The sequence below is a fragment of the Oncorhynchus masou genome, chromosome 18 (assembly GCF_036934945.1).
Source record: "Oncorhynchus masou masou isolate Uvic2021 chromosome 18, UVic_Omas_1.1, whole genome shotgun sequence".
NCBI classification, from domain to species: Eukaryota; Metazoa; Chordata; class Actinopteri; order Salmoniformes; family Salmonidae; genus Oncorhynchus; species Oncorhynchus masou.
The window spans coordinates 3345598-3368013 of NC_088229.1; the positions used below are offsets into that span (position 1 = coordinate 3345598).

General features: G+C 42.4%; 1 protein-coding gene across 4 annotated transcripts in view; it reads right to left on the reverse strand.

Moving 5' to 3' along the window:
* Nucleotides 1–22193, reverse strand: part of mbd1a (methyl-CpG binding domain protein 1a) — a 93638-nt gene extending 71445 nt beyond the window's left edge. For 3 of the 4 annotated variants that reach the window (XM_064922006.1, XM_064922007.1, XM_064922004.1), the window contains exons 1-6: nt 22125–22193; nt 19453–19830; nt 18712–18932; nt 15007–15193; nt 11795–11887; nt 10367–11084 (exon numbers count right to left, since the gene is read on the reverse strand). In XM_064922006.1, the coding sequence (XP_064778078.1) occupies nt 10367–11084; nt 11795–11887; nt 15007–15193; nt 18712–18932; nt 19453–19626 (1393 nt within the window). In that variant the 5' untranslated portion in view covers nt 19627–19830; nt 22125–22193. Of the gene's footprint in view, nt 1–10366; nt 11085–11794; nt 11888–15006; nt 15194–18711; nt 18933–19452; nt 19831–21815; nt 21952–22124 lie in introns of those variants that run through there. The other variant, XM_064922005.1, reaches the window with a different exon arrangement.
* Nucleotides 22194–22416: the final 223 nt, after the last annotated feature.

The following is a 22416-nucleotide window of genomic DNA, read 5'->3' on the forward strand; positions in this document are numbered from 1 at the left end:
GTTAGCTCCACTAACTCACTGCTAGCCTGGGAGTCTGGACTGCTTCATGTTAGCTTCACTAACTCACTGCTAGCCTGGGAGTCTGGGCTGTATCATGTTAGCTCCACTAACTCACTGCTAGCCTGGGAGTCTGGACTGCATCATGTTAGCTCCACTAACTCACTGCTAGCCTGGGAGTCTGGACTGCATCATGTTAGCTCCACTAACTCACTGCTAGCCTGGGAGTCTGGACTGCATCATGTTAGCTCCACTAACTCACTGCTAGCCTGGGAGTCTGGACTGCATCATGTTAGCTCCACTAACTCACTGCTAGCCTGGGAGTCTGGACTGCATCATGTTAGCTCCACTAACTCACTGCTAGCCTGGGAGTCTGGACTGCATCATGTTAGCTCCACTAACTCACTGCTAGCCTGGGAGTCTGGGCTGCATCATGTTAGCTCCACTAACTCACTGCTAGCCTGGGAGTCTGGACTGCATCATGTTAGCTTCACTAACTCACTGCTAGCCTGGGAGTCTGGACTGCATCATGTTAGCTCCCCTCTCATGCTGCACAGAAGTTAACATGCTTGAATAATGTGATACGGCATGTAGAGATGTTGAAACTGCCATTATTTTATCGGTTTTCCTTTAAAACAACGTGAAAAATAGAATAATGGTCTTACTACTTATATATGACAACTAGGGCGATGAAGTGATATCTACCTGAAACCCTTTAGACACAGTATAACTGAGTTCGACATCTACTGAAACCCTTTACAGGCTGAAAACACTGCTCGCGTCGCGTGCGCGAGCATTGCAAAATAAATGTAGAAATTTATATTATTCAATTATTGCATTGCCAAGGGCTAAAATAAAAGTCAGTTCTATTTGTGACGCAGATCTTGCTGCATGTCCTGCCTCGTCGGTTTATCGAAGCAGGTACCCACGTGACATCTCCTCATTGGTTTATCGAAGCAGGTACCCACGTGACATCTCCTCAGTGGTTTATCGAAGCAGGTACCCACGTGACATCTCCTCATTGGTTTATCGAAGCAGGTACCCACGTGACATCTCCTCATTGGTTTATAGAAGCAGGTACCATCTCCTCATTGGTTATACCCACGTGGGTGACTGAAAAACGAACGATGTCGATGGCAGTAATGCACCTAATTTATGAAAGTTGCCAAATCACAATATAAAGTCAAGAGAAGAAAAAGCCTGGAAGGAGGTGAGATGACTGCAAGTGCAAGCTAGCTAGCTAAATTGCCATAAATGTTGAATGCTTTTCAACCTGTCCCCAAATTAAATGTAATTGGTTCAGAGTTTCTTTTGATATTTTAACCTGCGTGTCGTGATCGCGTTTGGTGTGGGGGGACAAAATACATCTATGCACGATGGCGCACGCACGCAGCCGGTTTGGGTTCCGTGTTAAACACGGTATAACTGAGTTCTATATCTACCTGAAACCCTTTAGACTACAGGACAACCGATTAATAGGCATGGCCGATTAATTAGGGCCGATTTCAAGTTTTTATGAATCGGTATTTGTCATTTTTGGATGCCGATTATGGCCGATTATATTGCACTCCACGAGGAGACTGCATGGCAGGCTGACCACCTGTTACGCGAGTGCAGCAAGGAGCCAAGGTAAGTTGCTAGCTAGCATTAAACTTATCTTGTAAGAAAAACAATCAATCTTAACATAATCACCAGTTAACTACACATGGTTGATGATATTACTAGTTTATCTAGCTTGTCCTGTGTTGCATATAATTAATTCGGTGCCAGTTAATTTATCATTGAATCATAGCCTACTTTGCCAAACGGGTGATTTAACATGTGCATTCGTGAAAAAATGACTGTCGTTGCACCGATACGTACCTAACCATAAACATCAACGCCTTTCTTATAATCAATACACAAGTAAAACAAATTAAACCTGCATATATAGTTAATATTGCCTGCTAACATGAATATATTTTAACTAGGGAAATTGTGTCACTTCTCTTGCGTTCTGTGCAAGCAGAGCTAGCATTTTGGCAGAATTTTGGGGCGTCTGGCTCGTTGCGAACTGTTTAAAGACCATTTCTTCTTAACAAAGACTAATTAATTTGCCAGAATTTTACATAATTATGACATAACATTGAAGTTTGTGCAATGTAATAGCAATATTTAGACTTCGGGTTGCTGCCCGTTCGATAAAATATAATTCTCAAAAGCTGCTGATGAGAACCTTGACGACCTTGTACCTAGCCGGTGGGGATTCCAGTGGGGTGCCCCCACCCAGGCAGTGGCAGTGCTGGCAACACTAGCTACAGTAACCCATAGGGAGGGGGTCACACTCGGACATTCAGAGAGGGGGTATATTATTGTGGCCCTGGTGGTACAAAATCGAAAGTCTGACTGCATGGAGATGCTTGGGAATATGGCCAATAAGGGAGACCGTGTTGTGGGTGTTTCAGGGGAAGGGGGTAGTGGGGCAAAAAAGTAACGGGTAATGAGTGGAGGACAGAGGAGCCTCTTAAAGAAGAAGTTACAGGTCTGTGAGAGCCAGAAATCTTGCTTGTTTGTAGGTGACCAAATACTTATTTTCCACCATAATGTGCAAATAAATTCATTGAAAATCCTACAATGTAATTTTCTGGAGAAAAAAAGATTCTCATTTTGTCTGTCATAGTTGAAGTGTACCTGTGACGAAAATTACAGGCCTCTATCATCTTTTTTAAGTGGGAGAACTTGCACAATTGGTGGCTGACTAAATACTTTTTTGCCCTACTGTATATCTGACCTCCCTCATCAAGGACGTCACAATGGTTAATCAAATCTCCCCTTTCAGTCCATGTTTTTGCACAGTTTTGCAGGCCTTCTCATACAGCTGCAACTGTACATGCATTCGTAATTCAAGACCTTTCTTGAGTTGGGCTCTGGCACGGTGCAACTGTTGAGAATGTGAGTCTATGGTTGTTGTGGGGGAAAGGGGTTGAGTGTGTACGAGTGTGTGTGGGTGTCCCACAACTGTTGCGAAGGAGTAAAAGATGTTAGGGACAATATAGGATGATTCACAATAATTGTTTGCTAATATAATAATTGCTTGCAATGAGGTAACTTTGGTCATGGCGAAAGGTAAAATCCTTTGCATAAATTGCCCACATTACCACAAATAGTAATAGCTAATTATGGAAAATAAGATATACAGGATTTGTTTTAAATATATACATTTATTTTTGATGGCATATATATATATATATATACAGTATATACAAATTGAGGTGAGGGTGATGGAAATACATTTGGCGGTTGATCTACTTTTGTTCTGTAAATGGCACTGTGTGCTCTTTTCAAAGGATGGATCCCAGTCTCTTCAGGGCCATGGGATACGGGGGGTCGGGGGTGGTCTGCCGGGTAGTGGGATGACAACCCAACTCGGGATGAGCAGGGCTTTTAACGGGTGGAATAGTGGGGACCAATTGGAGGTTTTACTTAGTAGCAATGCAAATATCATGGTACAGCTATATAGACACACAATCGTCATGTTACGTTTACAAACATATATTGTGATAAATAGAATTGACAGTTGTGTCTCATTATGGTAAGTGGTGAAATAAGTATAGCCAGTTATAATTGTAATGGTTTAGCTGATAATAAGAAAAGACGATCAGTGTTTACCTGGCTAAAAGAGAAGGAATATAATATCTATTGTCGACAGGAAACTCATTCAACAATGTGTGCGTATATATATATGTATGCCAATTATGTGAGGATCTGTCCGCAAACTGTCCCCTATCAACACTTAAAAACCTTTGGTGCAAGAGAGAATGAAGATGACTAGCTTGATTAAGCCTCCACCATGTATATGTGATATAATTAAATAAATAACTCTTACAGAATTTCCACGAGGGCGAGGATATTGGACTTTTAATCAAAGCCTACTAGATGGTAAATTGTTAAAACGAGGTCAGAAAAATGTATAACTGACTTTTTCAGACATAACATTAGGTACAGCAGATCCCCTTATTGTATGGGACACTTTTAAATGTGCCTTTAGAGGCCATGCAAGTCAGTACTCATCAATAAAACAAAAGCAATTTAGATCAAGAGTCCATATTAACAAAGGAAATTGAAGGACTAACAGTACAGTTAGATAGCAATAAAAACTGTACCATAGAGGCACAGAATAAGTTAGAGGAAAAACACAAAGAAATGGAGGAACTTATTCAAGAAAGATCCAGTGTAATATATTATTAAAAATAAAGCGAACTAGATGGAATATGGGGAAAAAATGCAAATTATTTTCCAATCTTCAATATGGAAATGCGACCAAAAAAAATGTAAGGAAACTTGTTACAAATTATGGAGTCACGCATGATTCACTGAATGATATTTTGAGAGAGGAAGTACTTTAAGAATATGTTGTTTGTTTGTCTCCTCCATCTCTACTAACCGAAGCTAATTGCATGGATTTTTTTCCAAATAATAATAAAAATGTAAAATTAACATATGTACAGAAAGACTCATGTGAAGGCCAAATTACAGGGGAGAAACTTCTTGATGCCTTTAAGTCTGGGAAAAGTCCAGGGCTGGATGGCATACCAGTGGAAGTATAACAAACATTTTTTAAATATATATTGAGAGGACCGTTATTAGCCTGTTTTAACCACTCCTATATAAATGGTAGATTATCGGGCACACAACAAGGTCTGATATCATTATTACTGAAACAGGACCCAAGTGGTATATATAAAGATCCAGTCCATTTAAACAATTGGAGACCTCTTAGGAAAGGAAATAATATCCAAAATATTGTTATTTTTAAATAAAAAAAGTTGGTTGCAATTTCAATTCAACACACCTGAAAAGACAGAACAAATAATACAATGTGGTTAAACTCAAATATACTAATTGATAAAAAAAAAAAAAAATTCAATGAAATGTTTAAAATAGGTATAATTTTAGTGAATGATATCATAAATAGGACTGGTGGAGTTGTCACACATGCAGCTAACATAGACATATGGAAATGTCTGCTCTACCCAAAAGTACAATCAACTAATTGCAGCATTACCACAAAAATGGAAGAGAAGGGGCAAAATGTAAGCAACCCGTCCGTCAGCCCTGCATTAAAGAACATAGATGGTTAAAGAAAAGTGTGATAAATAAAAACATATACCATTTTAATTTAAGGACCAAAAAATTGACAGCTGTGCCAAATAAATTGCAAAATAGTTGGGAAGAGACTTGCGATGTACCCATTCCATGGCACATGGTTTATGAACTGACATGGAAAACAATGCCGTATTCAAAACTGCACATTTTTTAATTTAAATTACTATACAAAATTCTTGCAACCAATGAGTAAGCGGTCTGCCAGAGTGGCATGAGCTGATAACGCGCACTCACCTGAGGTAGTTGCGTTCCATTGCAATTCTAAAGACAAAAGGAATTCTCCAGTTGGAACATTATTGAAGATTAATGTTAAAAACATCCTAAAGATTGATTCTATACATCGTTTGACATGTTTCTACGAACTGTAATATAACTTTTTGAACTTTGTCTGAACTTTCGCCTGGAGTTGCCCGCGTCTCGTGAGTTTGGATTTGTTTACTAAACACGCTAACAAAAGGAGTTATTTGGACATAAATTATGGACTTTATCGAACAAAACAAACATTTATTGTGGAACTGGGATTCCTGGGAGTGCATTCTGATGAAGATCAAAGGTAAGTGAATATTTATAACGCTATTTATAACTTTTACTGACTCCACAACATGGCGGGTATCTGCATGGCTTCTTTTTGTGTCTGAGCGCAGTACTCAGATTATTGCATGGTTTGCTTTTTCCGTGAAACTTTTTTTAAATTTTTGGAGAAGGAGAAGTATATCTATAATTCTTGTATCTCTTATCAAAGTTTATTATTAGTATTTATGTAAATTGATGTGGCTCTCTGAATATTTGTCGGATGTTTTCGAGGCACAACTTTAGTGACCATAAAGCGCCAATGTTTTTGGATATGAATATGAACTTTATCGAACAAAACATACATGTATTGTGTAACATGAAGTCTTATAAGTGTCATCTGATGAAGATCATCAAAGGTTAGTGATTAATTTTATCGCTATTTCTGCTTTTTGTGACCCCTCTTTGGCTGGAAAATGGCTGTGTGTTTTTTGAGACTAGGCTCTGACCTAACATAATCATATGGTGTGCTTTCGCAGAAAAACCTTTTTGAAATCGGACATGATGGGTAGATTAACAAGAAGTTAAGCTTTCATTTATTGTATTGCACTTGTGAATGTATGAAAGTTAAATATTTAAAAATATATATACTTGAATTTCGTGCTCTGCCTTTTTAGCGGATGCCCGCTAGCGGAAACCCTAGCCCTAACAAGCTTTAGAGATGGGTTATTTATTAATTTATTTTAATATATTTGCATAATTAACCCAAGATAGACCACAACCTGTCGTTTCCAATTGGAGAAAATTGATCATAGTGGGCAGAGCCAAACACGAGCTGGCGACAGGCTATTGGTCCGTTCTATCATGCATTTCCATATTTCCATTAGGGAACGCCTACTCTGAAGTGGCAGTAACTCAATTAAGTCCCTTCACTCCTGATGAACACCATTTTTTTTAAACGTTAGCAAAGTCTACAAAAACTTGGTGCACGCTGTTCGTAACAGATTCTAGTTTTGAAAACAGAAAACAGTTTTGATCTTGTCGATGAGAAAATGAGCGGAATGTCGGCCAAAATCCATCTCCCTTCTCCCACTGCCGGCCACTGGGCTTCCTCTCACCACTATATTTTAACTTATTCTGTCATCTCGCCGAAAGATTATATATTGCCTCAGCAAACTGAGTATGTGTGTGTGCGCGTGTAAATAGCTAAGGCTCAGACGGCTCCCCCCCTTGCCTCATGAATGACGTCATTACTGGTTAAAGAGACTGCGCACATTTTTATAATATAAGCCACTGTTGATTTTAATATTGGCTGGAATAGACTTTTAAACCTTTTCTTGTTAGAACATAGGGTTGATTATGTGTTTTAAAATGATTGTATTTGTTGTGCTGTTTACACAGTTAGAAATGTAGCTTAATTAAATTGATTAGTATTATGGTGTTTCTATTCCAAGAAAAACGAAAAGGCATTTTACATTAGTCTGTGTTTCCTCAGGGTTTCCGTTAGGAAAATATGGCGCTGTACAACGTGACCGGTCGGGAGTAGGCCAAGGCTACTAAGCGACTGCGAGTGAAAAGCAAAATAATCCTAACATTTCCAAAGTGTAATTGTAGGCTAACCAATATCCAGATATATAGAGTGAAAAGTATATATATATATTATAATTATTATTTTTACAAAAAACTGATTTGATTTCTCAAGACCAGTCACCATGATAATCTCAAAGCAGGGCGAAACATTGCTACTGCTTTAAATCTACCAAAGCCACCAGATGTTTCTTTCGATTGTTGTTATCGAGTTGGTAACATTCCACAAGTAAATGTAATAAATAAAACATACATTAAATAGATCTGGAAAATACGTGAAGCCCTTTTGTCTGTGCTCAGTAGCGGAGGTGGCTTCACCAGCAACATGTTCATTTAGCAGACATCACTTCAGTCAACACATATTTTAAGAATATTTTTTTTTAAATTACATTTTAGTTTCTCTTAGAATAAAAAAACCTTAATGTAACAGTTTTAGTAAGTAAAAAGCTACTGGTTCAGTTACAGATTCTTGTGACAAAGAAAAATCAACAAAAGCAAAAAAAAAAGTGTATTTTTACAGGTGCGCACACAGGACAGAGGAAGAGCAATTCTTACACTGTTGTTTTAAATTCATTCACCTTCTTCTTCATCCTCATCATTCGGTTCATTCAAATGTAATACATTTTGTCTCTCCTGTTCAACGACTCCAAATCGCGTTTGTATGCGCTCCAAAAGGGATAACATGATATAGTTAATTAAATCATAAAAAAGGGGGGGAGGGGGTGATTATGTATTAGTGGATTTATTTTTTATTATTTATTTATTAAGTATTTTAGAAATATTATGTGAATTAGGCCTCATGTCAAATCATTGTCAAAAGTGCAAGAGACCCTGTTGCACGACAAACAGGTGTATCTGCCTGTTTGGAACAGTGTAAACACTAAATAAGTAATACCAGTGAGTCTGTTCTAATGAAAAACATTTGTGAAGCCTTTTATAATAGAGCACAGCAAAGTTGAAAAACAGACGGATTTGAGAAATTGTTTTATCCCGACTGTTTCCGGTTGCGTGAGGCTTGGTGATCACAGAATCAGTAGGATATTAAACAAACACTCAAATAGTCAAAAGAAGCAGGAACAGCATAGGGCTGAGTGATTCACTTGTTAGCATTTCACGTTAGCATTTCAGTTAGCATTTCACGGTGAGGTCTACACCTGTTGTATTCAGCACATGTGACAAATAAGGTTTGATTTGAAGTTTGTCCTTTTTTTAACCTTTATGCTACACGTTACAATAGGACTCAACTCGGACTGACCGCAGCATCTATCAGTAGCCTGAACTGTGGCACAAAAATTGGGGGATTTTCCACGCCGAGCTATCAGACTATCCTTTTGTAAAATTACTGGAGGTGTGAATGTTTCAGTCAGTCTCTCTCCTACCGCACTAGAGTCCTGCATCAGGCAAAAAACATCAGCTGGCGGGTCGTCCCAGAGTTGAGAGAGAACTTCGGTAAATACAAAATGGCGCAATTACACTTGACATGTGGACTGATGATTTTCGAAAAATAGGATACTTGTGCCTTACAGCTCATTACGTAAAGAAGAGTGGAAGTTATCCACCAGTGGGACGTCGCAGCTCAAAACTGCAGAAAACACGAGGCCAGCTACTGTGACAGAACACGAGGCCAGCTACTGTGACAGAACACGAGGCCAGCTACTGTGACAGAACACGAGGCCAGCTACTGTGACAGAACACGAGGCCAGCTACTGTGACAGAACACGAGGCCAGCTACTGTGACAGAACACGAGGCCAGCTACTGTGACAGAACACGATGCCAGCTACTGTGACAGAACACGAGGCCAGCTACTGTGACAGAACACGAGGCCAGCTACTGTGACAGAACACGAGGCCAGCTACTGTGACAGAACACGAGGCCAGCTACTGTGACAGAACACGAGGCCAGCTACTGTGAAAGAACACGAGGCCAGCTACTGTGAAAGAACACGAGGCCAGCTACTGTGAAAGAACATGAGGCCAGCTACTGTGAAAGAACACGAGGCCAGCTACTGTGACAGAACACGATGCCAGCTACTGTGACAGAGCACAATGCCAGCTACTGTGACAGAACACGAGGCCAGCTACTGTGACAGAACACGAGGCCAGCTACTGTGACAGAACACGAGGCCAGCTACTGTGACAGAACACGAGGCCAGCTACTGTGACAGAACACGAGGCCAGCTACTGTGACAGAACACGAGGCCAGCTACTGTGAAAGAACACGAGGCCAGCTACTGTGAAAGAACACGAGGCCAGCTACTGTGAAAGAACATGAGGCCAGCTACTGTGAAAGAACATGAGGCCAGCTACTGTGAAAGAACACGAGGCCAGCTACTGTGAAAGAATACTTATGAATCTTGTTCATTTCCTCTAACCTGGTTCTAAAGGATAAACCTATGGACGGCTGTGTGGTTGCAGAGACTTATTTGTTGTCTAATATTAGAAGGCTCTTTAAAATGCGATTTGAGTTGTCAAAATGTGCCTCATTGCATGCATGCGTTGGTTTATTTTTTTAGCCAAAATGTTGAATAGACATGCAGACAATTTAAATGAAACGTAGGGAAAAAAAATAGGAATAATAGCCTACTGTCTTGTAGTCATAAAAGCAATTAGGCTAAATAAAATATATTCATGTTATTTTGTTGGGTAACGGATTGGTTCTCGGAACTCATTAGAGCTACGTTGCTAACAGACCGTAGCATAGCCTACCTGTGTATTATGCCTAGTGGGACGCGCTGTCGTGTGTTTTTTTATTTTGTGTCTGACAGTTATACTGTGCTATTATATTCACTCTGTTACGTAGAAGCCTATCATTATGTGATCTCAGCTTCTATAAAACTGTATTAAAACGAGCACCATTCACCAGAGTCGCCCTCTACCGCCTAAAGTACAGAAGCAACACGTGTGCAGAAGCTTCGGAATCTTGAGGGTTTTTTTGGAGGGGGGTTCTGGGAAAAGTCTGATCTGCAGCCACTCTGTTCAGAATATTCAGGGAAGCTGGCTGGCTAACTCCTTGATCCTGTTTTGTAGTCTAGCCCTCTGAGGAAGATAAGCCAGTGTTACTGAGCGGACTATCCTGGCTTGTTGAATACAAAAGAATGGAGAGAAAAGAAGAAAAAAAAGGACTCACCATCTTTGTCATTGGCTGTTTTCATCTGCTGAATCCTCTCACCGTAGGAGCCTGGCCTAAGGGACGTTACTTCCACTGACTCTGCCTGTCCACGTCTACCTGTACAAGTTGGTTTCTCGGTGTCCATTTCTCTGTGTCCATTCAGCACAATATTAGATCCACTCCACTGTTGGGTCCACTGGGTTACCAGGGAACGGTGCTGAGGGGGAGGGGAGGTGATTGGGTCCAAATCCACATCCGGCCGATGGATCACTACTACCTTCCTGTGCCTCTCTGGGGGTTGGAGTCCTAATTGAGAGAGCGGATTCTTGGTTGGGCTAGGTGGTTGTAGTCCTGACTGAAGGAGCTGGTTGTTGGTCGGGCTGAGAGGCAGGAGAGACTGAGACAGATGAGGGATTACCACGTCTCGGCTTGAAGAGGCCACGGCACCGAGTCTCTGTGGGGAGATCTGCTCCAGACGGAGAGAGGGGGAGCCACTGGCCAGGGATGGCTTAGGGGTGGTGGGGAGGCTGTTGTGGATAACAGCAGTGGGGGACTGTGTGATGTGCGGGAAGCTGACCTGACTCTGTGGTGTGCGCTGGGGAGTTCCAGGGAAGCCATCGAGGGTGTGGTTCCGGTCCAGGTCTGGAGTGCCTGTCCTGGGGGTGTCGGTCATAGGGGTACCAGCCCTGGAGGTGCTCGTACTAGAGGAGTGAACTTCCTCCAAGTGGTTCAAATGCTGTGGTGAGGAAATAAACCTAAATATATATATATTGTTTTGTTTTTTTACATAACTACTGTGTACATACACAGCAATATCGGGGGTGGAAACCAGGGTTGATCACTAGGAACCAATCAGAAGCAAGCGGGCTGAAAACAGGGACGGTTCTTCCTTATTCACTAATGAATAAGACACATGGCACCAGGAATAACAACGGCACCAGGAATAACAATGGCACCAGGAATAATAATGGCACCAGGAATAACAACGGCACCAGGAATAACAATGGCACCAGGAATAATAATGGCACCAGGAATAACAATGGCACCAGGAATAACAATGGCACCAGGAATAATAATGGCACCAGGAATAACAATGGCACCAGGAATAACAATGGCACCAGGAATAATAATGGCACCCGGAATAACAATGGCACCAGGAATAACAATGGCACCAGGAATAACAATGGCACCAGGAATAACAATGGCACCAGGAATAACAATGGCACCAGGAATAACAATGGCACCAGGAATAACAATGGCACCAGGAATAATAATGGCACCAGGAATAACAATGGCACCAGGAAGTAAGGCCCCCGGGAATAATAATGGCACCAGGAATAATAATGGCACCAGGAATAACAATGGCACCAGGAATAATAATGGCACCAGGAATAACAATGGCACCAGGAATAACAATGGCACCAGGAAGTAAGGAAGTGTTTTTACCTTCAACCTGCTCTTCTCATCCAAGAAGAGTCCTGACTGGAAGTCAAAACGAGAGAGGTCCATGCCACCACGGAGGTATTTGGCCAGTTCAACCTTAGAATATAGAATATAACTTTATTGACCACCCAAGGCAAGACAACGTTATTTAGCATCAATGTAAAACATCACACACACAGATCATACACATGCAGCCTACAATACCAGTATCACCCTACTCCTTAGTATCATGGGCCATACCAGTATCACCATACCAGTATCACCATACCAGTATCACCCCACTTCTTAGTATCTCCATACCAGTATCTCCATACCAGTATCACCATACCAGTATCACCATACCAGTATCACAATACCAGTATCACCCCACTTCTTAGTATCTCCATACCAGTATCACCATACCAGTATCACCATACCAGTATCTCCATACCAGTATCACCATACCAGTATCTCCATACCAGTATCTCCATACCAGTATCTCCATACCAGTATCACCATACCAGTATCACCATACCAGTATCACCATACCAGTATCACCCCACTTCTTAGTATCTCCATACCAGTATCTCCATACCAGTATCACCATACCAGTATCACCATACCAGTATCACAATACCAGTATCACCCCACTTCTTAGTATCTCCATACCAGTATCTCCATACCAGTATCACCATACCAGTATCACCATACCAGTATCACAATACCAGTATCACCCCACTTCTTAGTATCTCCATACCACTATCACCATACCAGTATCACCATACCAGTATCACCATACCAGTATCTCCATACCACTATCACCATACCAGTATCACCATACCAGTATCACAATACCAGTATCACCCCACTTCTTAGTATCTCCATACCAGTATCACCATACCAGTATCTCCATACCAGTATCACCATACCAGTATCTCCATACCAGTATCACCATACCAGTATCACCATACCAGTATCACCATACCAGTATCTCTATACCAGTATCTCCATACCAGTATCACCATACCAGTATCACCATACCAGTATCACCCCACTTCTTAGTATCTCCATACCAGTATCACCATACCAGTATCACCATACCAGTATCTCCATACCAGTATCTCCATACCAGTATCACCCCACTTCTTAGTATCTCTATACCAGTATCTCCATACCAGTATCTCCATACCAGTATCTCCATACCAGTATCACCCCACTTCTTAGTATCTCCATACCAGTATCACCATACCAGTATCTCCATACCAGTATCTCCATACCAGTATCTCTATACCAGTATCACCATACCAGTATCACCATACCAGTATCACCCCACTTCTTAGTATCTCCATACCAGTATCACCATACCAGTATCACCATACCAGTATCACCCCACTTCTTAGTATCTCCATACCAGTATCACCATACCAGTATCACCATACCAGTATCTCCATACCAGTATCACCATACCAGTATCTCCATACCAGTATCTCCATACCAGTATCACCCCACTTCTTAGTATCTCCATACCAGTATCACCATACCAGTATCACCATACCAGTATCACCATACCAGTATCACCATACCAGTATCTCCATACCAGTATCTCCATACCAGTATCACCATACCAGTATCACCATACCAGTATCACCCCACTTCTTAGTATCTCCATACCAGTATCTCCATACCAGTATCACCATACCAGTATCTCCATACCAGTATCTCCATACCAGTATCACCATACCAGTATCACCATACCAGTATCACCATACCAGTATCTCCATACCAGTATCACCATACCAGTATCACCATACCAGTATCTCCATACCAGTATCACCCCACTTCTTAGTATCTCCATACCAGTATCACCATACCAGTATCACCATACCAGTATCACCATACCAGTATCACCCCACTTCTTAGTATCTCCATACCAGTATCACCATACCAGTATCACCATACCAGTATCACCCCACTTCTTAGTATCTCTATACCAGTATCACCATACCAGTATCTCCATACCAGTATCACCCCACTTCTTAGTATCTCCATACCAGTATCACCATACCAGTATCTCCATACCAGTATCACCATACCAGTATCACAATACCAGTATCACCCCACTTCTTAGTATCTCTATACCAGTATCACCATACCAGTATCTCCATACCAGTATCACCCCACTTCTTAGTATCTCCATACCAGTATCACCATACCAGTATCTCCATACCAGTATCACCATACCAGTATCACCATACCAGTATCTCCATACCAGTATCTCCATACCAGTATCACCCCACTTCTTAGTATCTCCATACCAGTATCACCATACCAGTATCTCTATACCAGTATCACCATACCAGTATCACCATACCAGTATCTCTATACCAGTATCACCATACCAGTATCTCCTTGCTTCAAAACCACATGCATGTATGTTTACACGCTATAACACCCAATATTTTACACAATGCAGGGTTTTAAAGGACCAGAGTTTAAGAATCAGTTCATTGGTCACATACACCCTTTTGTAGAAGTTATCGCAGGTGCAGAGCTCCAACAGCTCCAACAGTGTAGCAATATCTACTAATATAAATAACTATACACACACAGAATCCTAAAAAGTTGTTCAAAAAAAGAAAAGAAAGAAGACATCGTAATGAGTTAGGAATATTAATATATACTAGGTGGTTCGAGTCCTGAATGCTGATTGGCTGACAGCCGTGGTATATCAGCATTTTGTAACACGGGTATGAAAAAAAAAAAACATTTATTAAAATTGGTAGACAGTTTGTAATAGCAATTAGGCTCCTTGGGGGTTTGTGGTATATGGCCAATATACCACGGCTAATGGCAGCGTCCATGCACTCTGCGTTGAGTCGTAGCGGTGGTATATTGGCCATATACCACAACCCCCCCGAGGTGCCTTATTGCTGTTATAAACTGGTTACCAATGTAAGTAGAACAGTAAAAAAAAAAAAAAAAAAAAAAAAAGACATGGTTTTTGTCACACCCGTGGTATACGATCTGGGTATACCACGACTTTCAGCCAATCAGCATTCAGGACTCTTTACCACATGATGAACACCTTCTCTTTCTACGACATCGACTGACCAGGTGAATCCAGGTGAAAGCTATGAATCCCTTTACCGAGGTCGCCTGTTAAATCCACTTCAAACGTTAATTCATAACTGACCGCTACCCTTTCTCTCGCTGTAGAAGTATTTAGATGTGTTCACCTTGCTCCTCATGCGGTCCCCACAAGGACTGCAGTAGTACGTGTCCCACTTCCTCTTAGCGGGCTGGGTGGTTGAGCGCCGGAACACCACTTTGCGTTTCCAGCCCGGCCCTAAAGAGGAGCAATCTTCCCAGTCGTCGTCAGCCTGCACCGGAACCTTCCACCTCCACTTGCGCTTAGGAGCCGGACTGGACAAAGGATAACGTACGTCTGAGCCAGAACAACCCATATAGCAGGAGTCCATCTCCTGTTTCTGTAGTGAGACAGCTTGATGTACCAGGACACCCCCTGGACAGGACACTAGTCTATCTCCTGTTTCTGTAGTGAGACAGCTTGATGTACCAGGACACTAGTCTATCTCCTGTTTCTGTAGTGAGACAGCTTGATGTACCAGGACACCCCCTGGACAGGACACTAGTCTATATCCTGTTTCTGTAGTGAGACAGCTTGATGTACCAGTACACCCCCTGGACAGGACACTAGTCTATCTCCTGTTTCTGTAGTGAGACAGCTTGATGTACCAGGACACCCCCTGGACAGGACACTAGTCTATCTCCTGTTTCTGTAGTGAGACAGCTTGATGTACCAGGACACCCCCTGGACAGGACACTAGTCTATCTCCTGTTTCTGTAGTGAGACAGCTTGATGTACCAGGACACCCCCTGGACAGGACACTAGTCTATATCCTGTTTCTGTAGAGGGACAACTTGATGTACCAGTACACCCCCTGGACAGGACACTAGTCTATCTCCTGTTTCTGTAGTGAGGCAGCTTGATGTACCAGGACACCCCCTGGACAAGACACTAGTCTATCTCCTGTTTCTGTAGTGAGACAGCTTGATGTACCAGGACACCCCCTGGACAGGACACTAGTCTATCTCCTGTTTCTGTAGTGAGACAGCTTGATGTACCAGGACACCCCCTGGACAGGACACTAGTCTATCTCCTGTTTCTGTAGTGAGACAGCTTGATGTCCAGGACACCCCCTGGACAGGACACTAGTCTATCTCCTGTTTCTGTAGTGAGACAGCTTGATGTACAGGACACCCCCTGGACAGGACACTAGTCTCTCCTGTTTCTGTAGGGAGACAGCTTGATGCACAGGACACCCCCTGGACAGGACACTAGTCTATCTCCTGTTTCTGTAGTGAGACAGCTTGATGTACCAGGACACTAGTCTATCTCCTGTTTCTGTAGTGAGACAGCTTGATGTACCAGGACACCCCCTGGACAGGACACTAGTCTAATAATATAATAATAATAAATATATAATATATAATAGTCTATCTCCTGTTTCTGTAGTGAGACAGCTTGATGTACCAGGACACCCCCTGGACAGGACACTAGTCTCTCCTGTTTCTGTAGTGAGACAGCTTGATGCACAGGACACCCCCTGGACAGGACACTAGTCTATCTCCTGTTTCTGTAGTGAGACAGCTTGATGTACCAGGACACTAGTCTATCTCCTGTTTCTGTAGTGAGACAGCTTGATGTACCAGGACACTAGTCTATCTCCTGTTTCTGTAGTGAGACAGCTTGATGTACCAGGACACTAGTCTATCTCCTGTTACTGTAGTGAGACAGCTTGATGTACCAGGACACCCCCTGGACAGGACACTAGTCTATCTCCTGTTTCTGTAGTGAGACAGCTTGATGTACAGGACACCCTCTGGACAGGACACTAGTCTATCTCCTGTTTCTGTAGTGAGACAGCTTGATGTACCAGGACACCCCCTGGACAGGACACTAGTCTATCTCCTGTTTCTGTAGTGAGACAGCTTGATGTACCAGGACACCCCTGGACAGGACACTAGTCTATCTCCTGTTACTGTAGTGAGACAGCTTGATGTACAGGACACCCCCTGGACAGGACACTAGTCTATCTCCTGTTTCTGTAGTGAGACAGCTTGATGTACCAGGACACCCCCTGGACAGGACACTAGTCTATCTCCTGTTACTGTAGTGAGACAGCTTGATGTACAGGACACCCCCTGGACAGGACACTAGTCTATCTCCTGTTTCTGTAGTGAGACAGCTTGATGTACCAGGACACCCCCTGGACAGGACACTAGTCTATCTCCTGTTTCTGTAGTGAGACAGCTTGATGTACCAGGACACCCCCTGGACAGGACACTAGTCTATCTCCTGTTACTGTAGTGAGACAGCTTGATGTACAGGACACCCCCTGGACAGGACACTAGTCTATCTCCTGTTTCTGTAGTGAGACAGCTTGATGTACCAGGACACCCCCTGGACAGGACACTAGTCTATCTCCTGTTACTGTAGTGAGACAGCTTGATGTACCAGGACACCCCCTGGACAGGACACTAGTCTATCTCCTGTTACTGTAGTGAGACAGCTTGATGTACAGGACACCCCCTGGACAGGACACTAGTCTATCTCCTGTTTCTGTAGTGAGACAGCTTGATGTACCAGGACACCCCCTGGACAGGACACTAGTCTATCTCCTGTTTCTGTAGTGAGACAGCTTGATGTACCAGGACACCCCCTGGACAGGACACTAGTCTCTCCTGTTTCTGTAGGGAGACAGCTTGATGTACAGGACACCACCTGGACAGGACACTAGTCTATCTCCTGTTTCTGTAGTGAGACAGCTTGATGTACCAGGACACTAGTCTATCTCCTGTTTCTGTAGTGAGACAGCTTGATGTACCAGGACACTAGTCTATCTCCTGTTACTGTAGTGAGACAGCTTGATGTACCAGGACACCCCCTGGACAGGACACTAGTCTATCTCCTGTTTCTGTAGTGAGACAGCTTGATGTACAGGACACCCCCTGGACAGGACACTAGTCTATCTCCTGTTTCTGTAGTGAGGCAACTTGATGTACCAGGACACCCCCTGGACAGGACACTAGTCTACCTCCTGTTTCTGTAGAGAGACAGCGTGATGTACCAGGACACCCCCTGGACAGGACACTAGTCTATCTCCTGTTTCTGTAGTGAGACAGCTTGATGTACCAGGACACCCCCTGGACAGGACACTAGTCTGTCTCCTGTTTCTGTAGTGAGACAGCTTGATGTACCAGTCCACCTGGAGCGGCAGGGTAGCCTAGTGGTTAGAGCGTTGGACACTAGACTAGATCTCTCTGGCCCTTACCCCTAATCCAGCTCCTTAATGCTGAGTGGCACAGAAAAACACACACACAGACACATGTATGGGGTAGCCCAGGGTAGCCTGGTGGTTAGAGCGTTGGACTTATAACCAGAAGGTTGCAAGTTCAAACCCCCGAGCTGACAAGGTAAAAATCTGTCGTTCTGCCCCTGAACAGGCAGTTAACCCACTGTTCCTAGGCCATCATTGAAAATAAGAATTTCTTCTTAACTGACTTGCCTAGTTAAATAAAGGTAAAATAAATAAATATCACAGGGCCAAGCTCTAAGAGACATTCATCCCTTTTTATTTGAACAGAAAAAGTAACAAGCTGTCAGGTTCTGGTATGCTCGGTTAATGACACAACTGTTCTTAAAAACCAAAAGAAAGTTGCAGAATGCAGACAACTAACAAATGTAACCATAATTAAAAACGATGACCATTTTACATTTTAGTCATTTAGTAGACGCTCTAAAAATCCAGAGAATTTAGTGGGGAAAACAACCAGCATTCGGCCATTACAAGTAGCCACTATCGGCTACATCAGTTACCAGGAAGATCAAGTGTGAGTGAAGAAATTAAATTCCATACCTCTGTTCATTATCACGCTCCTCCACCTCTTCCCCATTGTCAATGTCGTCCTCCCCCAGGGGCTCAGACCAGGCTCCAGGCGGCCCATCCAGACACCTCCCTCCTTCCCTCGTCCCCCGGGTCAGAACCAGTCGTTCACTGGAGACCGTGTGCATCTGGACCTCTGCTCCTAGAGGGAGCATGTCGCTCTCCAGCTGGATCAGCGCCTCTTCACCGCGGGTCTGTCGCGTTACAGAACGTTCAGATAGAAATGTACAACAGATTGTCTTGGCAGATAGAAAAGGGGACATGGTGTCAACTCTAGTCACTGTTCAGGAGGATTTAATGCCACAGAACATTCAGATAGAAATGGGGTGTACAACAAATATGAGTGTCTAAAAATAGGAAAAAATGCTAGCATAGCTTAAAAAATATATAGAAAAAAATTGGCTTGTTGCAGGTACGTTGGAATCATTTGATGACATTTTTTAAAAAACACTTTTTTTTTTAAAAAAAGACCCGCTATCGCTGAATAAACTGAAATTATGGTGTAAAATGTATACAAGGTCATTCCTATGTAAATGACTGTAAATTGCTTAGGATAAAAGTGTCTGCCTAATGGCATATGTTAATATATAATACTTTTCTTTAAAGTTACAATTGTCTGTTGGATAAAATAAGGACTGGGGTGAGCTCTGTTTTTTTTTTTTTCTGCAATGTTCAAAACCGTCTTCCAGATCACTGAAAACACCCCTCACTCACCTCTCCTTCAGCCCCGCCCTGGTCTCCCTGATTGGCTCCCTCTCCGAGGTCTGGAGCCTGATTGGCCGCGTGGCTCAGGGGTGTGTCCTCCTCCAGAGCAATGTGTCGTGCCACCATCCTACCCTCTACTGTGTCTCTCCTTAGGATGAGCAGTTTAGGGCGCTTCCTGTCCATGTCGGGTCGAATGTAATCTAGTTAAGGCTACTCAGTGTTTATCATCCATGTTCAGTAACGTTACTGACTCACAGCAAACACTGTCCTGTTATCGCCTGTAGCCTTACGACATATGAAGGTCTATACACAAAGTCTCTAGTCTCTTCATCTTGGCATTTGTGGTGGTAAGGGGTTTGGGTGGGGTCAGCTGATGTTTGGAAAACTCTAAAATAAGGGGGCAAAAAAGGTCAGTCGGTATCATTATTTATTATAATATAGAAAGAACGAGGTAACAAATGGACAGTTCTGAAATTATCAATATTTAACCTACATTCAAATTGTTAATTCAAAAAATCTCAACCATTGACAACGATTGCTAGGACTAAACAGGTAATTTACTGTGAACTAAGATGCAAGGCATACGTAACATAGAAACAACAAGAAACCATGAACATTGGCTCGATTGAAACCATCAATCTGGAGCTTGGCGTTCACCCATGTGGGTTTCCAAGGCTACACGCTGGTGCCTTGGCAATATGTTTAGCACTGGAGAAGAATATTTTTTTTAATGTGGTTGCCATGGTGATCACAGCGTACTGATCGAGGGCGGGCCGGCAGAACAAAACAAAAACAATTGTCTGCAGAAATGCAGCAACATAATAACGTAATGCTGACACCACTTTCCAAGATAACAGGACATGAGTGGAAAAAAGGCCTAATGGATCATTTATAAACAAGCTTATTAGAAAATAATTACCAGGGAGGGCGTGGGAAATGTAATACCTAAATTATTAAGCCTACACCTGCAGAGTTAGAATATTACAGGCCTTTGGGGTTGCTCTTGAAGTTTAAACCCTGCCCATGTTTTAAATCCAACCAATCACCTGGCGGCTTAAATTAATCAATTAGTCATATTGACTAATGAAACTACAAAACTCACAAGGAACCCCACATCATCAAGCTTTAAACACAGTGCTAGTAAGGTTAAACACAGTGCTAGTAAGGTGGGAACTGGCTGGTATATTTTTTTTGTCAAAAGTCATTTGTCAACGTGCTTTGCAGAATAGTTTGTATGGTGTCTTTTCACAACACTGCTAATCAATTCAGTCTTTGCCTAAATCAAACTTTCTCTCGGTCTCCAAAGCAAGAGCCAAACCTTCTGGCATTATAAACGGTCAAATTCAAATCTAACTTTTTTTTTTTTTTTTTAAATGGGGGGGCCGCCCTACCTTACAGAATGGTAGGGGAAACACTGAATCAATGACTGCAGCACTGTGCTCAAATCACAATGAAGCACAGCCCCTTGTATACAGGAGTGCATAGGAATGCACTATGTCCCCCTGGAAAAGTGTCTGCTAAGACGTCCAAAATACAAATACAACTGAGAAAAACCTCTATCATCATGAAAATGTGTTTGGGTTATTGTAATAATATTATCTGCTAGGCTATTTAAGACTGACTAGTGCCTGATCTCCTCCTTGTTAGTTACAGTATTTTGCCTTGACAAACTCAACACACTGTAGTTAGCTAGTAGCACGGCCAGCTGTTTCGAACTGCAGCAATGAAATCACTACAACTTCATCAGATTGTAGTGTTGTTTTGATGAACATTACCAACACGTTTGATACATAGCTAGTGACCCACAAAACTGTTAACTACCAAACTCTTAAAAACAACAACTGGAAACATGGCCTGGTTGTTGCTAGTCATTAACATGGGTAGGCGTGCATCGAAGAACTGTAGCAACAACAAAAAAACACTTTCATGTTCCATCCGCCATGATTCAGGCTGGTCGTCGGATCCATGTGACTCCCAACAACAGGGGATGTATTCATTACACCGATTCTGTTGCATAACGTTTACGTTTGTGAAACCCGCTTTTATTTCTCTCCCCGCAAACGCTCTTCAACGTCACGTAAAAACTGGGTACTTAAACGGAAGTTGTAGTTCACTTTGAAATGGCATGGTTTCCACGCGTTGCCATTCCAATCGGAATAGTCTGCGAAGTGCTGTCTCTGAAGTGAGGACCACGGTGCTGGGTTTCTTCAACCTCTTCCATACGTTTATTTATTATTATTTATTTTTTAAAGAGACACGACTGAACTACAACTTATTTTTTTGAGAACAAAACGGAACTCAAAAGCGTTTGAAGTAACGTTTCTGTTCCACAGAAAAAACGTTTTGCAGCAGAATCAACGTAATGAATATACCCTTCCTCGTTGTGTAGGACCCTCCTCTGCTGCTCACTCCCCCTCTCTCCGTTCTCCGTCCACGGCTCCGTGTGTCTTCCCTTCGGCGCTACTACTGAAAAACTGCTCATTGCAGGAGAATGTTATGAGCTACTCAGATTTATTTCTTCTAATTCTCATGTTATAATGATTCTGTTTTGAAAAAAACTCCATTCGTGATTTTTTTTTTTGGTCAGCGATGTAGCGCCAATCTTTGTCACTAATTTGCAACGTTGCAACAAATGTAAACAAACCCTCTAAAATGGACAGAAATTCGTTGAAAATACTCACACAGTAAAGCTTCTTCCATCGCGGCCGAAATCACGTTCGATCGTCTTCCTGTTCTCGTTTCCGTTTTTCTTCTTCAGGAGACTAATGTGTTGAACTGGGCATGTGCAGAACGAGCGGGAAGGGACGGCGATCGGCAAGATAATTTAAATAATAATAATAATAATTAAAGTATCGGCCAATTTGCATCGAGTCCAACTTTGAATGGTGACCGAGTTATGTGCACTATGACCAGTGCATGATGGGACTTCTCTGAATATGTCTCTGAATATTATAAATGTTGTTACCTTAGTGA